The sequence below is a fragment of the Pterocles gutturalis genome, unplaced genomic scaffold (assembly GCF_000699245.1).
Source record: "Pterocles gutturalis isolate BGI_N339 unplaced genomic scaffold, ASM69924v1 scaffold26294, whole genome shotgun sequence".
NCBI classification, from domain to species: Eukaryota; Metazoa; Chordata; class Aves; order Pterocliformes; family Pteroclidae; genus Pterocles; species Pterocles gutturalis.
Window position 1 is genome coordinate 13,118 of NW_010133956.1, and position 17,526 is coordinate 30,643.

At 41.3% G+C, this 17,526-nt stretch overlaps 1 protein-coding gene across 1 annotated transcript; it reads right to left on the minus strand.

Moving 5' to 3' along the window:
* Positions 1 to 305: 305 nt before the first annotated feature.
* TTC12 (tetratricopeptide repeat domain 12) lies at positions 306 to 17,188 on the minus strand (the record flags this gene model as incomplete). The annotated part of the gene is made up of 20 exons (XM_010081427.1): positions 306 to 381; positions 1,262 to 1,487; positions 3,452 to 3,551; positions 4,414 to 4,515; positions 5,314 to 5,382; positions 5,739 to 5,840; positions 6,389 to 6,523; positions 7,166 to 7,229; positions 7,441 to 7,533; positions 9,075 to 9,243; positions 10,300 to 10,388; positions 11,141 to 11,210; positions 11,792 to 11,980; positions 12,261 to 12,321; positions 13,304 to 13,375; positions 14,336 to 14,395; positions 15,210 to 15,331; positions 15,812 to 15,889; positions 16,427 to 16,457; positions 17,049 to 17,188. Coding segments are annotated over 20 exons (2,048 nt in total), but the record flags the coding sequence as incomplete, so codon positions are not given.
* Between the last annotated feature and the right edge of the window lie 338 nt (positions 17,189 to 17,526).

Genomic DNA, 17,526 nt, shown 5'->3' on the forward strand with positions numbered 1-17,526 from the left:
AAAGCCATTGGTCAATGATTAGCCAGCAAAGAACTCACCAGTAAGGAAGAGCAACATCATTTATTAAAGCAAAGACAAGTTTAATGCAAGCTGTTATTTCAGTTGTTAGCCTAGGTAATTAACTATCTTCTTTCTCCTGATACTTACACTGATATTGTTTCAGTGGTTCTATGGAGGACCAGAAAACACTTTGAAAAGGGACTGAAAAGTTGATGTGCTTCGAGTTAGTTTTGTTAAAGAAAAGGAGAAAATACTCAACAGCAAGTGAGTTACTAACAGCACGTTTCAAAGCTCTCCTGAAGACTTCAGATGCTATGCACGTGTTTCATAGAGGAGTTCAGGATGGCCAGTCCATTGAGTTTCCGCAGCTGAAAAATGTGTCTGAAAAGACAACGGAAAGGTTGCTGGGGGAATACAAGATGACCAACAAGAAAAGTTTTAAGCTTCCACTGCTCTGCTATACCCCATGCTCAAACTGTCAAGGATGTTTAACACTACATTTGATAAACTCCTCCTAACACAGCATGAGAAAGAGTTTCTAGATTACTGTTCCCCACAGAAAGGAAAATGAAAGTTCTAAATAATACTTGACAATTGTTCAAACAGGTGACATTTCAAATTAACAAAACTAAGAAAACAAGGTGATTCCCTTTTACATCTCTGGCAAATCTCACAGCAGATATTTTCTCTGTTCCTTACTTGGGATCTCCAGCTGAAGCAAGGTACTTCAACTTTTGGAACCTAAGTATTATCCCTTATTTTCTGCAGCAGTTCTAATACTAATAAGTTGAACTCAGTTCCTCCATCTGGAATGCAGTCTGAGATCCAGTTGACAGTTTGCAGCTACCTGGAGTTTGGCATGATCTTGGCAGCAGACAATCTTTGCTGACATTTATACTTTTGTTTTTTCTCTCATTATTCCTCTGACCTTTACAAACTTACAACATCAGTCCTCCTCCTTCTGTTCTCTCAGCACAGGTAACATCAGAAAGCAATGCAAACTGAGCTCCTTGAAACACGTTAAGACAGAGAACTAACAGCCCAGGAACCTTAAAGCAGAGCTGTGGGGACAGTGCCACAAGTGGGAATTCTAGTTGGAGGCAGGGTGATAGATTTCATGGAGTATTTATAGAAACTAATCATCTGCCCTGTACCTGCTTGCTCTATGAACAGAATTGACTTACACTGTTCAGTTTTTCAAGAATGATCACCTAGTAACAACCGGATGGTGTGGAGAAAAATAGCTTTTTTTTCCCAATACCTTGGTTCAGCAACACAAAGCTTCCCCAGAGCAATTGCTGCATTCTCCTGCACTGAAGTTCTTGTAGCATCACCACCAGCATGTTTCAACAAAATCATCACAACATTGGAATTCAGTAAGGACGTTGCTGCTCCAGGAACTGCAAGGCACTGGCCAAGGCAGAAAGCGGCATTTCCCACAATCATTTCATTCGCCGAGTCCAAGAGCTTCAGCAGCACACTGAACCCTGGGAGAAAGAGAACATTGTTCTGCATCAGGCGTTTTTCTAGAAAACCTGAGGAGCAAGGCAATTTCATAGCAAGGTTCAGGATCCAGGATGCTGTCTCAGCTTCACCTGCCTAGGTATCTTTCTCACAAAACGGAACCTACACTCTAAGAAGTTCTCTAGCATGGAGCTTGTGCTTCATAGAATCATCGAATGGTTAGGGTTGGAAAGGACCTTAAAGATCATCAAGTTCCAACCCCCTGCCATGGGCAGGGACACCTCCCACCAGCCCAGGTTGCCCAAAGCCTCATCCAGCCTGGCCTTGAACCCCTCCAGGGATGGGGCATCCACAGCTTCTCTGGGCAACCTGTTCCAGTGTCTCACCACCCTCATAGTGAAAAATTTCTTCCTAATGTCTAGTCTAAATTTACCCTCTTTTAGCTTATACCCATTACCCCTTGTCCTATCACTACACTCCCTGTGTAGTATGTGCTTCCGCACTTGTTTAATATTTCTCTAAAACTGAACATGCCAACTTTGCTGCTTGCAGGATCTTGCACTGGCCTCTCGCCCCACCATCCTAGCAGGGCAAGCACAGAGTAGAGCACTTGGAGCTAAATGCATTAAGACAGAAAAGAAAGAATAGCTGAAAAAAGGAACATAAAAAAGCTTTCTGTATATTCTTGGCTAAAAAAGCAGCTCAGCTCATCTACTTCTGTAACCTTATGCTACTGTGCAGCAGCAGAGTATTTTGTCTCTATTCTTGACACAGGATTGTGTAGCTCTTGCTGGCATCTGTAAGCAGCAGCAACATCTCAGGCCACAGAATCATTTAGATGGACCACTTTCTAAATAAAACACAGCCATGGCTTTCACATGCATGAAGTTTCCTTGGGGGTTACATAAGTTTGCTTTGATTTTCTTTCATGGTCCCATCTGTCCTTCTACATCACATCCCACCTTTTCTGCTGCAACAATACCTTCTGAAAAGGCAGTGCTGCTCCAGACAGCACCAGTGCTCGGTGCAGAAGCTGAAGGAAGTGGCCCAGCTGGAATGCAATTCAGTGTCATGGGACTATAGCTAGATTCCAACAGGCTCCTAGCAACAGGGCAATGGCTGGGTTGGCAAACAGAGATGACAAAAATAAGAAATAGTGACTTCTTACAAGATTAATACCCAGAGTTTTGGTGGAAAGAACGAGAGTGAAGTGTTATTGCTAATTTGAGGAAATGAAAGCTTCATCTACAGATGACAGTGAAGCTAATATGGGCTGTACAAAAGGAAGATGATGCTCTGAGAGGCTTCTTAATGAGAGGAAATCCTTAGGGTTCAAGTCGAACTACATGAGCTGACAGTTTCTTGACAGGTTCAACCATTTAGATAAAACCGAAGTGTTCTCTGTTGTAGTTACATTAGCATTAATTGAACCTGGGTTTTAAAGCAATCTAAGTAGTGTTATACCACTAGAGCAAATATACGCAAAAATACCTGAAGACACCTGGTCTGATATCGTCACTTTGTCTCCATTTCCATTTCCTTTTAATACCACGCCAAATATCCACATGGAAATGGAAAGAAACTATAGATAGCCTCAACCTCTGGAAATCAGATGTCTAAATGAAATTTCTTATTTCAGCCACTAGCTTCGGGAAATACAACCCAATTCAGCTACAGTTTACAAGCTCTTTTCAATATATACATCCTTCTGGTCCTGAAAAAGCATATCAAGCCATTTTACTACAGTAAAGCGCAGTTTCTCTAACTCAGGCTCATTATCTGCTGTGCCTATTTCCAGCCACACACAGACCTAAGGCTCATTAAGCACTACTTCAAGAGGCAAAACAGCACATTACTCAGAAAACATGGCTAAAGCATTGCAAGAGTAAAACCCAGTGTTCAGTCCTCTTCTAGAGGGGGAAAAAGCAATTGGATGATACCGAGATTACATGTCTGCATTCAGTCTCTTTGTGAAGTTGTCACTTACTTTTGTCTGACTTCACCAGATCCTCCTGAGCTTGTCTGTTAGCTCTGGTGCAGATGGAAAGGGTCTTTATACCATAATTGGATGTGATCTGTCCTCCAGCCTAGATTTGATTAGAATAACGTGTACATTAACAAACACACAGCTCACACCCCAACTTATGCAAGGTTACAGAATAGCTTAGGTACTATGGAGATAGCTAGGTATTCCTTATGCCTATCCCCAAATACCAAATTAAGACCTTTGCACAGTGCATATCTCAAGATGAGCACAGGCTGCAAATGACACAAGAACCACCTCCTTCCTGCCAGCAACGAATTCCCTGAATCTCTGGAGCCCACTTCCTTTGAAACTACTAACTCCTCTGATGCTTGCTAGTTACAAGAGCCAAGCTGAGTGCCACAACCTTTTTCTAGGCTAATTTTACCTGCAGGATAGCAAATCTGTAGAATCCACACTAGGCTGGGTGGATACACATTCTGATAGATACACAGATATACAGCCAAACAGTATCTACAGATTAACATGTGTGTTATTTAGGGAAAAATCATTCCCAAGCTTGATTGAGCACTCATAACCAGTGGAAAGGGCTCCACTGCTTTTCAGTTGGCTAAATTAGATCACAGCAATTTTAAGCTTTAATCCCCCAACTGGGTCTGCAGTAGTGGCTGCCTGAATTTGCAGGTCTCTGCAGAGCTGTGCACAGGCATCTGGCTCATACAGGAACAACTGAAAAATCTGGGTCATGGACCACAGAAGGCAGTCTAGTCTCCAAACTGGCTACCTAGCTTAAAATTCAACTTGAGAGCACTGTTAGAGTGGACAACACAGATGCAGACACATGCAGCCAGAGTGACTGCACAGATCTTTCTCGTAGGAAAAGGAGGCTAAACACAGGGGCAACCATGGTTTTCTTAAGGGACAATATAAGCAGAAATAAAGGGAATTTTGTTAAATTAATTTACTTTCAAGAATTTTATCATTTTCTTCACCACTCCTCCTTTCACTACTTCTTCTACCGCTGAGGAGGATGCTGGCAGGATGCGACTTAGCACTCCAATGGCTCTCTTAATTAGAAAACAGTGTGAGAGAAAAAAAAAATGGTTATTTGTCCAGACAACTTTAAAAGTTTTCAAATTTTTTTTGGTTTTGCAGAATAAACCCAAAGTAATTAAAGTGATAAAGGGAGAAATTTACAGAAATACAATGAAGAACACCTTGAGGACATGGCTTTTTTATTGCTTACTGGAAACTGGACTCAGCACAGCTTCTAAAGATTCAGTGGAGAGAGAGGTGAGACCAAATTGAGATCAGTACAACTCCCTGTATGTTTATTGAAACAAATCCCTAGTCAAAACCAGCCCAGCGCTGCTGGTATTGAGTCAAGTAAACCAGATCAGAGCAAACCACATGAGTTCAGAGAGGGGAACAGACTCCGAGTCCACACCTGCTCCTACCCACTTGCCTTGAGTAACAGCTACTTGTGGGAGTTACACACCATCAATAGGTGTACAATCTCCTAGGTGTGATTGACATACAAGAATTGTAAAAAGAAACAGCTGCTAAACACCCAAATTGTTCTTGCTCCTTTGCTTCTAGATTGATTTTTAAGAGTTTTATATTGAAAACCATCCTAAGGATGAAATTATTTCTAAGAGCTTTTATTATGTGGATTTCAAGAGAACACTGAGGACCTCTTGCATCAAACTATATAAAAAACCTGAATAATGTAAGTGGTGTATTATTTCTTTCCTACTATTAATTGTGAATGTTTTAGGCTTCGAAGCCTAATGTACAGACTTGCATTGGGCAGTGTTCAGGTCAGCTAATTCTACCTTTCATTAGTCCATGGCTATGCCACTTACTGTCACAATCCTTCCGTCCTTATCCCCGAGGAGAGCCATGCACCTGCCACTTATGTCCACAGCAAAGTACTGAAACAACAGGGTGGAAAAATAACTCAGGTCCAGCTGATTGCTGGGAAGTGTTAGAGCAGAAATGGGTTAACAGACAAAGTACTCCACAACAAAGAATCCAATGGAGATCAGGGCGCACAGGGCAGTAAGTTACTAACACTTCGGTACCCAGATGTATCTTAAGAAATTCTTCCTTCTTGATGGAATCCCTAGTTTTAAATAATTTTGGAAAGGGTACGACTACAGTGACTTCCATCAGGCCCATTTACAGCAACAAGGGAGGAGGATGCTCGAACTGCTCAAGCAATTCTGAATCTCTGGGGAAGTGATTACAAGAACCCCACTACCAAAGAACATTCGCAGATCTTGTATACCTGGATGATCGCGTTTGATTCAAGCAGTAAGTTCATCATTAGGCCCAGCACTGCAAACAAACACTCCTGGTATCTGGGTGTGCCGACATCAAGGCATTCATCCTGTGTACAAAGGAGAGAAGAGTACACTCAGTTCAGAGGTTCAGAATCCACACTTCCTCAGTCTTCTGTGTGCTGAGTACATCGTGCATCAGTGTTGTCCTGACGCACCATGAACTCAGAAGGAAGAAAAAAGTCCTGGGAGCACCAGAGCTAATGATGCCTTTTTGATACAGGTTTGTTCTTGTGTTTGTTTCACTTTGGTACCTAACGCTGCACCCTCCTAACTTCTGATGTTTAGGCAGTGAACAGGATCCTTTCCCACCCTCCGAATTCTTTAGTTTCTGAGGACTGAGTTCGTACCACATCCTTACCCTGGAAGTGGCCGCTTACGATAAGGGACCACTCGCTCTCCTCCACACACCTATTGATCCACATCTTATGTGACCAATGGACCGCTTTGAGACCTTTATCCAACTACCAGATCTGAAAGATCTCAGTCAAGGATCCAGAGCTACTAGGGCAGGCAGACGCCCATGATCACACAAGTGCTATTTCCACAGGAGAAAGGGCCGAAAACACTGCTCTAGGGAGCCGCCAAGTTTCTTTACCACAAGTTTTAAGCATGCTTGCCAGCACTCTTCGCACTCAGCCATCCGCATTCGAATGACTCCATCTGCACACAGATTCCCCATGATGCCGATGCAATGAGCAAGGGCTGCCTGGTTCACCAGCTTGGCAGAGGTCTAAGAACAGAAGAGTGGAACAACAAATTAAGAACAAATGACAAGGAAACAACAAATATGTGTTCCTATCCTTCTGGCAATGGAAAATGGGATTCCAGAATCTCTCGCCTATGTTAAATCCCAACTGTCCAAAGTCTGCAAATGACCCTCATTTTCACAGTGAATCTCCCAATGACATTTTAAGAGTCTTGGGAAAAAGTGACTGGATTCTGTGGTCCCTAACCTCAGACTGTGAATATTGCCTACTATCACTTAGGTCACAGAACAGAACAGCCTCTGCTGCAGCTGTAAGTCCAGTAAGGTTCAAAAGGAGAGAGCAACAAGCAATGCAGAAGTGCTGCAATTATTGCAGTCTTGGTGCTCATTTGGAGGAGCAGAAGTATTTTACTTTCCAGCTAATTCAGAACCATACATCCCTATCATCTTCCCTCTTCCTGAGGGCAGAAACCAAGCACTAAGTACTGGAGGAAGGTGTATGAGAAAACTGGATTTCTCATGCCTGCAGAACTAGAGATGTGGAAACTCCTGTAGTTCTACCACAGAGGGGTTCTGTCTAGGAGCAGCTAGCTGTACAACTAGAAAGAGCTGTCATAAGACATGTTACACCCAAGTGAACCAGAAACACAGAAACATCTTTCATACCAGCAACTGGGTGAATAAAGGTAAAACACCCGTGGAAAGCATGGCACGACACTGGGTTTTGAACCTGTTGGGGGATAAAGAAAGACGTATTTGGACACTTAAAGCTTTAGACAAAAATCACAGATAAAGGCAACACAACAGCAACACAAAGACGAGGTAAACATCAGTCAGCAACGTACCCTCACAGGAAGGAAGGCCAACAGCCTCTTTCACTAGCTGATTTAGTACATTTCAAAGTACAACTTTATAAAAATGAATGAAGAAATGCACGTTACCTTTCCTCTGCAGTCAAATCAGACAGTATGTTCATGGCACTGCTAGCCCTGGCATCAGTGCTGTTGACAAACGTCATCAAAATCTGCAGCCAACTGTTATTTAAAAAACCCCAAGATTTATGTCAGCTTTGGTGTAATTATTAAAGATCAAATTTGTATTTTAAGTGCACCAACATGATTTACGATCTGAAACTCCTCTGTGGTCAGTAGGGTTTTGACCAAGCTGGATACACTGAGCGCTCCAAACATAGTCATTTAACCACCATTAGAACAATATTTTGGCACTAGCTTCTCTTCCAATATTGTCCCTCTTTGCACATGTACACCAATTTTAACACATGGACCAATTTGTCAGCATTAGACATTTCATCAGCATGTAAGCTTCATGGACATTTGAAGCTAAGCTGCTTTGCTGCTGGCAAACATCCTGGGGACAGACAAGAAGAATGCAGCAGTCAGGACTGAGAACACCACCAGCATAGCCCAGTACTGACCAGCTTCAACAGACTGTAAAGTCCTGCAGGGAACGTCAGTGTTGATGCTTGCATGGCTTTAAAGGACATGCTGAGCAAACCCAGCAGCCTTTGGAGGGGTATAACTAAAAAGCTTTATAGTGACATAGAAAAATTCATCTCCTGCCTGAATAAAAAGAGCACCATACCGTTCACCTTTTGAGCTTTTCGAATAGCGTGAGCTTCTGGCTGTGGGATTTGAACTGCATGCAATTCACAGGACTTCAGACTGTGAACCTATAAGCTCTGCTGAAGAATAAGTACATCTGCAGGCACGTGTTGGGGTTTCCACATGCTCCTCTGCTGAGCTGAAATTCTCTGTCTCCAACTTTGTAACAGAGTAAGAGAACCTATAATCTCGTCTCTTTGATGACCAGCCCAACTCAGTATCTGCAACTTTACATCCTGAACATCCCAAATCTTTTCAAGCAATCAGGCTCAGGATCTCTTTCAGACGTTGAAAGATTTTTCAGGCTCCTGATATTTCAAGCCACAGTAATATTATCTGCCTTTTTTGAGCATCCTCTCAGATGCAGCTCATTTCTTTAACCTTTCCTCCAAGGAAAAACGTCTCTGAATTAATGTACATAATATAATGAAGTGTGTACAAGTCTCAGAGAAGCTTTTCTCTTCATCCATTACTAACTCTAGAAGGAAATAGCAGGATAATAGGATAAAGGTAATAGACTGTTGTTTCTTTCTCCTCTCAGTGAGTCATTGCAACACTGAGTAATCACAAAAACCAATTACCAAATGAGGAGAGAGCCACAGCCTGAAACCATGACCTATTAAGAGACAACAGTGTAAGTTCCCGATTGAGTGCTAGACAAACACTCACTGGCTTAAAAAAGGTAACGATGCCTCAAAATTACATGAACATCCTCAGGAATAAGCCCCTTCTACTTAGTTTCACAGCCCTCTTCAGATACAAAGTTTACTAGAGCTTTCCCCACACACTTTTACTTTTCCCTTCGCTAAGCCTATCCCTCAAGGACAGAAGTCTCAATGTCATTACGTTCCTTTCCGAAAGCCTGTCACCTTGGTGCTAGGGGACTGAGTCCTGAACATCTGTGAACCCAGGCATGAAGGAAATTTTTCTGGGGTATAGTAGCGCTTCATTACTTGGTTAGGTCCTGGTGCTTGACCAGCAGTCTCCTCCCATTCTCATTCTCTGAGCAAAGAGAAATTAGTGCCAATGTCTCCTTTTGGATCTCTGATATCCCAGAAGAAAGCAGTTTTGGCAGCTGTGCATTCACAACAGGGTGAGTCAACAGAAGACGCTGATTTTCTTCTGAAAAAAAAAAAAAAAGAGATCTAAGAGCAATGTCACACACAGTGGCATCCCCATTACTGTTATAATTTTTTTTCCCCTAGGTGCTGATTTAACAGGTTTAATGTCTTTATTTCATCCACTAATGTGCTTGTTCACTCTGCTATGTTCTTCCTGCAGAAAAATGGTAAAGCACAACACCCACTAATCTCTCAGCTCCATTACTTCAATGCATACATGGGTGTTCGAATTTCTGCTCTCACTAGCAACCCACTAGCTCCTCAGGCACCAAGCGCTTCTTCAAAGAAAGTGAGACAAAATGCTCACTTCAGCAGCTGCCTGCAAGCTGCTAGGGTCCAGGCACAATGGTACACTGCCCTCCCAGACATAAACATGTAAGCTACACAAGCCTGCAGGCACACTACACTGTATTTACTGCTAACTACCTATAAGCAGAATATAAAATGCATTTTCCTCTTGCCTTGCAGCATCAATACTCTCTTGGGCATCAGCTGGATCCTGCAATATACAGTCAACGCAGACACTGACACCAAGCATTCTGTATTTCCCTGTATGTCCCACTTTACCACCCACCACCACCCCAGACCATTTCTCATCTGTGTGTATATTCCCCAGGAACAGAGGCAAGGGCAGCCTGCCCAATGACTACCGATTGTGAATGCCAAAGGAATTCAGCCTTCTCTAATGGCACTTCTGTAAAACTCTGCTTTTTGCCCATGGAACTGCTTAAAAAAACCCAAAATGATCCAAGTGATATTATTTTTAAGAGCAGCAATAACCACAGGGAATTTACTCGCCACCCCTTCAGTAGATTTAAAATGCTCCCAGGAAGAGACTGGAAATTTCATCTCATGATGCACAGAAGTGCCAAACTCTGGTTGCTGCTAGCAGTATACCTCCAACACTTGCATTTGACCTGTAAAACTTCATTTGCAATAAGGTCTAGATCCAAGTACTCTGGGAAAGCAATGCTCATGATAAACAAGAATTTTAGACACACTAAGTGCCATAGTAACAGTACATTAACAATGATTAGTGTTGATGGCATAGTTTTACCATTCCCAGCGCATACAGCTTGCCAAAGGAAAAGAAGAGAAACAGCCAGATCCACTTCAGCAGTGCTTTTTCTCTCTGCACAGAAGCCCCTAAATTAGAAACGTGAGCTTGTAAAAAGAGCAAAGGACAGATCAAACAATTAGCTCTTTGGCTAGGGAAGTCAGCAAAGTCCCACAGAGTCGAGGATCTGCCACATGAACGTTTAAGCTCATAAGCTGTCAACTCAGCTCATTGGTTAAACATTTTTTCCATTATCTACCTGAACCTGACTCAAATATACATTCAGAGAAGAGGTCCCTCTAAAGACAAAGTTTATAAAGCAATACAGGTAAATATTAGTCAGATTTGTTTCTTGATTACCGAAACACAACATAACTGTGGCCAAGAAAATACAGCAGCAGAATATACCGACCCCCAGAGATGATCCTCTTCCTTGATCACAGGATTAGAGAGCGTCACAGGTTACATTACAGAGCTATATGGCCAAATATTTCCTAATGGCAATTAATAGCACCAGGGAGTCTAGACTTAAAGCAACTGAGTGCTTTCATAAGTCCTTTAAGTTTCTTTTACAAACCTGCTCTCACCATGAGAGATAGGATAACTGTACAGAAGTAGGAAACAGAAGCAGAAAGTCATGAATTCTGTTCACTGCATCTAAGAGAGCACTGTTTGTAGAAGAGTTAGATATAAGTCAGCCCATTCAGACATTCAAATCTGTTATTACATTATCTTTTGATCCTTTCATCTGCATTTCAAGAGGTGATTGTGTTTCCTGAAAACAGTATTTTCATTTCCTCATGCTGTAACACCCTACTGTTTTCCTTTGGAGAGCTCTTACCGTCTTACAATCTCGTTGTCTTCGAGGATACTGAATCCATTGTTTGTTCTAAATAAAGTTTGCCCAGTGCCTGAAAAATTCAGGGATAAACAAATCAGCTCTATGATCTATCTGGCTGATACATCATTGTGAAGGCAGACTCCTGCTCTTCTATAACACAGCGTTAAAAGAAAAGGTCACTGGATCAATGGCTTTGGGGAAAGAACATCGTTAGAGGAGGGGAAAAACTCCAAGAATGCTACTTGAAGGAGAAGCAGCTTTGAAGCTGAAGACTGCTCTAATTCATGCCCAGTGCTGTAGAGAACAATTGACTTCAAGTTAAAGGTTTTTTGGGAAGATTGAAACATGAGACTGGCTTTGCAAATCAATATGCTTTCATAGAGAAATGTAAAAATACTTCTAAACAAATGAAACAGCTCTTAAGAGACCCATCCATAAGAAATTTTAACAGCTCAGCTACAACATTGGTCTGGTTCTAAAAAAATATCTGTAAATATCTACTGGCCATAAATTCTGAAATATCAAACATTGCTGATTTTATCTTTTAAATATAGGATGAGTTTTTCTGTTCCTTTAAAAACTACTCCATTTGTATTCATCTACTTGGATTACAGCTCCCATGATCAACAACTTTTGCCATCAGATACTTACAATCTTTCACGGCTCCTGTCAGAAGTCTGATCCCTCCTGTGTAGTAGAGGATATTCTGGTCAGGCTTATCAAGTTTCTGCAGCAGTTCTTTTATGGACAGAGCGGCAAGTTTTCCAGACTGAACTTCCTTCATTGCTCTCTCTTCATCTTTCATTCTTTTTTCCTCCAAGTTTACCTCATTCATACAATCTTGGAAATAAAAAGAAAACAAAGCATGCCAGTTCAGTGTTCTGATATGGTCAAGCTTCAAGTGAAAAATGAAATTGGCTCCATGACAGAGAGAGCACTATGTTCTACATACAGATGTACAGAAGGACCCACAGCTCTGGTCAGTGAAACAGAGCTTAAAGAAGAAACAATCACGAGCAAAAGCTGCATGAAGAGACTCCATCTGAAGTCCTGGAGAGCTGAATAGTGGTTTCAATTGAGCTCCATCTCAATGGACAGAGTGTAGAAATCTCTGTCTTACCTTTAAACAGGCTTTCCTTTTGAGGATCAATTTGTAAGATCTTCTCATAACACTGTCTGGACTTAACAGAAAAAGAAAGGGTCTCTCAATTTAAGATACAAATGCGAAGATGAGAAAAATTATATCCTGTTTAAGCTCCGAAGTTCTTGGGCTACAGCACTTAGTAAGCGTGAAAAATAAAATTTATGGATACACACAAGTCAAAACTTTCATAATTAAAGGTTTAAGTTGAATATTATTCTCAGTCCCTATATCTGCCTGCTATTTAAAATTAAAAGGAAAATTTCAAGTACAAACCTAGGAACACACCAGAAGGAACAAAAAAGCAAAGTTCCCATGAGAAAACAGAAAATGAAGCAGAGTATTAAAACTGCAGGAACTCTAACTATCAGCAGCCATCAGATGTGCAAATTGCATCTTTACCTTCCATTTGTGCATTTTATCTATCTTGAGCATATGCTCAGAATTAGACTGCAACAGAGAAGAACCTTCTTCACAGATCAGGCTGCTAAGAACCCCTCAAGGTGGATTTCATGCAGCCTCGTATTGTCCAGGCTCTACAATTATTTCTAGAGAAGTTGTTTCCGACAGCATCAGAAATACTTTCTAGCTTGCCTGCTCTTCTCTTCAGGCTCTTTACTATTTTTTGAAGATGAAGGGTCAGGGTTGTATTAAAATATCTGTTAGTTTATTTCCAACTTAAGTATTTGATAATAGGATGTTCCATTATTTGAACAGTATTTATGCCTCCTTAGGTCCCTCATTCTGATCCTTACCTGAGCTGAATTATGGCACTTCCAGCACTACCACTGCCCTGAGCACACATTGCTAATATCAGCTGGTTTACTAAGTTGTGGAAAGTAGACTGGATTTCACAATTATGAGTCTTTGTAAAGCACCAAAAATTTCTCTTAAGTCTAAAGGCTCAACATACTTTCATTTGTCTGATTCTTAAGACCCCAAGTTTCTCCCTCTTACGCACAACACCACATCAAAAGCAGAACAAAACATGGTCCCATGGCCACAAGATTAAGTCAGCTTACCTCACTGTAGTGCTTAAGTGCCAGGTGAGCTTTCCCCATTAGAAAATAGGCTTTAATACATTTTTCATTGCACTGTGTTAAAAAAGAAATTAGTTATGTGCTTAAAATTTTTAAACTTTTTTTCCAGCTTTCTGATTAATAGTTACAGCTGCCTAAAATAACTGTAAGCACAGAAGAGGGTATTCACACCATCTGCTAGAGGCATCTGAAGTTTATGTGCCAAATTATTACCCCCAAGTACCAAATTTCCTTCCCTATGCAAGGAACATAGGCTTTGGTGTGGTTAAAGGTAGAAAGCAGCTGGTGCTAATATCCTTCCCAGAAAACTGCACTTCAGGAAACAGAAGCAAACTCTCATCCAAATAGGTAGTGTTAAAGCCTGCATCAACAAATCTACAATCCCAGAAGTTCTATAACAACAGAATTTCCATGCGTCTTTTTTCTTAGTTCTGCCAGGAATGAAATGAGTACTAATTGTCATTAGCTGTACACAAAAAAAAAATGAGGAAACATCTAGCTCAACACTAACAGATAGGGCAATCTTCTCCAGTCCATGTGTCAAAAAAAAATTATTTCTTGAAATGATGCTGCCAATATTATTAATAATCTGTTCATTGTGTTGTAGTCATGGGCATCACTGATGTAACACAACTAAATCTGGATTCAGCTCTTTGGCATGTTGTATAATCTTTCCCTTTCCCACCAGACCTGATCTTTGTGAGCTTAAAGTCTCTTTTCCCTTTCAGAAGGATGGGTGAAATATTATGTGCAGTTAATAGCTTAGTGTCACTTATAACAAACTTTTTAATTAAAAGCTCTTAAGAGCTAGAAAAGTTTCTGCACAGAGGCAGCACAGAAATATTAACTGCTTTATTCTGTTCAAGTTAACTCAGGATGCAGGAATCTCTGTAATACCACCACATTCTTTTATTTCCATTAGCAAGTTGTCTCCGTTATCGTCAGCTAGTTACACACAAATCTGCCTTCCAGGAGCACTTGACCTGATCATAAAAGACTGAATCCTGAAGTTACCTTTAATGCCCATTCACAGTCACCAATGGCTTTTTCGTACTCATGCATCTTCAGGTAGGCCTGAAACAAAACCGAGAGAGTCCAGGCAGAAGAATTAGAATACTTCAAACAACTCCCACTAACTATTGTACAATCACTAGCTAATTAAAAAATAAAAAAAAATTAGACCGCTGATTTGTCTAGCCATTGATTTTGCAGGATAATTATCAGCTATTTCTTAACTTGTCTTCCATCTAATTGGAGTTTTGTAATTTAGAAGAAATTTAATAAAACAAAATTCAATACACACAAATGGATTATACATGGCAAATAAATAATGCAAAGCAAATATTAACATTCTACAGTTATAAAGGTGATCCCTAAAAAAACCCCAGACCTCAGTGCAATCTAAATAAAACTATGAACTAGAAAGATTTATTTTTTTTTCCACCTATTCTGGAGGAGAGGGGTTTACCTGTGCCACATCGAAGCGGGAGGAGGCATGCACATTCCCTCCGGAGGGACTAGCTAAAGCTTCCGAGGCATTGAGACACATCGATCAAGAGGGAAGGATTTCCACCTCTAATGATGTTCTTTGTGCAACTCTTTCATTAAGTTTGTAAATAATCTTTAGTCTGCACTGTCTTGCTGTTAGCCTCTAGCCACAGTCAAACTGTACTGTTGATAACGCGGCAGCAAAGCGGAACTCATTAATTCCTGGTACTGGTGGACAGCCAGGAAAAATTGTTTGCTCCCTTTTCTAAGCCCCTCTGTGATGCAACATATATTACCTTTTATGAAATCCATTTATAGAATAGAACAATCCTTTTTAGGTTCTATCCTGGCCAAGTAACACTAAAAGCAGTACAGTGGTAGTTCATTTCCACGTGCTGACCTGTGCTCTGTTTGTGTAAAGCTCCTGCTTATCTTTCAGTTTTTCCAGACCTTCAGTGTATTTCTGAATGGCTACGACATAGTCTCCTTTCCTGAAGGCATCGTTTCCCTTCTCTTTCAAAGCTGCAAAACAACAGACATGTATTCAAAATAACATTTGCTTTTTATTTCCCCAAACGGTGACTGAGGAAACAGCGGCTGGAATAATCATCAAAATTCCAGTCCATCTCCATTGCAGCCATTCTTTGCAAGGGACTCCTGAGCTGTTCAGTGCACACGATCCCTATCCCTCTCTCAGAGGGAAAACTGAGCATTTGTCTTTGCCCAGCTCCGAAATACTCAAACTCCCTCCCTCCCTCCCTCCATCCCAAGCCCTTATCATAAAGTGGACAGTACGGAGAAGAAGGGGCTGCAACAACTCTGCAAAGTACATAACCCTGCTATATCCACCTTATCAACGCTGCAGACAAGATCGTTGGTCTCAGACAACAGCAGCGCTGCTCAGAATGGCAATAGCAGAGTCGCTCGATAGCCTCTTAAATCAGTCCAGTTCCTGCTAAGTAGTTTTTGAAGGCATTAGCTAGAAAAGCCTTTAGTATTTACCATTTGCTAAGTGCTCATTTCTCTTCCTTCGTTTAGCTCGTTCTTTTGCATCCTTTTCCAAAACTGCCAGAAAGCCATCTTTGAGCCAGGTGAGTTAGAGGTATTTTAGATTAAAAAAAAAAAAGAACAAACTTCATTAAAATCAACCTACAGGTGAGAAAAATGGAATTTCTAAGGTATTTCTGAGTCATTTCTCTACCAAAAAAATACTAAGGGGACATTTCAACAATTAAAGTGGAACATAAATGACATACTATTACACATAAAGACCATGCTACCACTCAGGACTTGCATACTTACCTCAAAGTATTTAATCTCTAGAGAGAAACTTGTTTCCTTTTAAATTCAGGATACTAACTTTTCAGATGAGAGGCCAGAATGTGGTAACAAACTACACCAACAAGCTTCCTACCTCTGAACAAGTACAGCCATATTGCTCAGATCCTTGAGTGTGTTCCTAAATCTGACTGAATTTTGATTAAAGCCACTAGAAAAGTTAGCTTTGACTTTGGCAGGAGTCCAATTAGTTCTTGCTTGAGGTAACAGTAATCCTTACTCCATCTCTGCTAACACAGATTGAAGAGAGGCTAAACACCAGAGGAAGCACTGTCCTACCTGCATTCACTGCCTCTGCATTTACCGTGTCCTAAAAAAAAGAGAAACACAGCACACGCATGTACACATACAGACATTTTAGTAAAACCCGCAGCAGCAAGGGAACACTTGGTTACGTTGTTCAAAGCTACAGGGCGTCTGAAATATCCTGACTGATGCATACTGGGAGTATCAAACCGACACTTAAACAAAGGATGGTATGGACTTTACATAACTGGAATGCTTCCATTTGTATCTTTAATGAGTCAAGTCACTGAACTCCAAACCCTACTGAAGGAGTCAAAGCCGACTGAAGTTAATGAAGGGACTCCTGTGTCTTCAACCAGCATTGCTCAAGTTCCTAAAGCACAGGTAAAAGCTACAAGCTATGGTACCTCAGTGCTTGCATCCAACAGAAGTATCCTGTGTTACTAGCAGCCTTAGGACAAAGACAACACAACATCAACTTACATACTTGTAAGTATTGCTCAGATTTTTGTCTCCTGGGCAAGAAATGTGAATATTATATTACTACATATACTATATATATCACAATATAATTACATAATTAGAAATGTGTTATTTAAAAGACCTAAACTGCACACGGCTTTAACTCCAAAGGGACAAAACCCCTTACAGCAGCTCTGGGGTTGATAACTGTTCGGTTCACCGTCGTCTTGCTTTCTTCCTCCTTGCTCGTTTCTTGGAGCCTTTTCTCTGTTTCAGCAATGGCTTTTTCCTGGACAGCTGGGTCGGCGGAGTTCAAGCCTTGCACTAAATTAGCTACAAATAAACACACCCACGAGTGTAAGTGATCCTGGAGGGAGCAGGAGTTCAGCTGTGCCTCTGACGGCACCGGTGACCAGGATGGCTGTTATAAACGGAGACATTTATAAATATAACAGCGCTGCTTCTGCGCTATAGCAATCCCCAGCCTTAGAAAGCAACCCCTGGCATCTGCAAGACACCTGAGCTTGTAAGGAGACTTCACACAAAACAGCTCGGAGCGGGGGAGGTGGCGATTTTCCCCTTTCCCTTCCTCGTCTGCCTGCCCTTCGCCCACCCCCCCTTTTTCGTTCAGTCCCTGGCGCCCCACCCGAGGAAAACAGCCCTGTCCGACC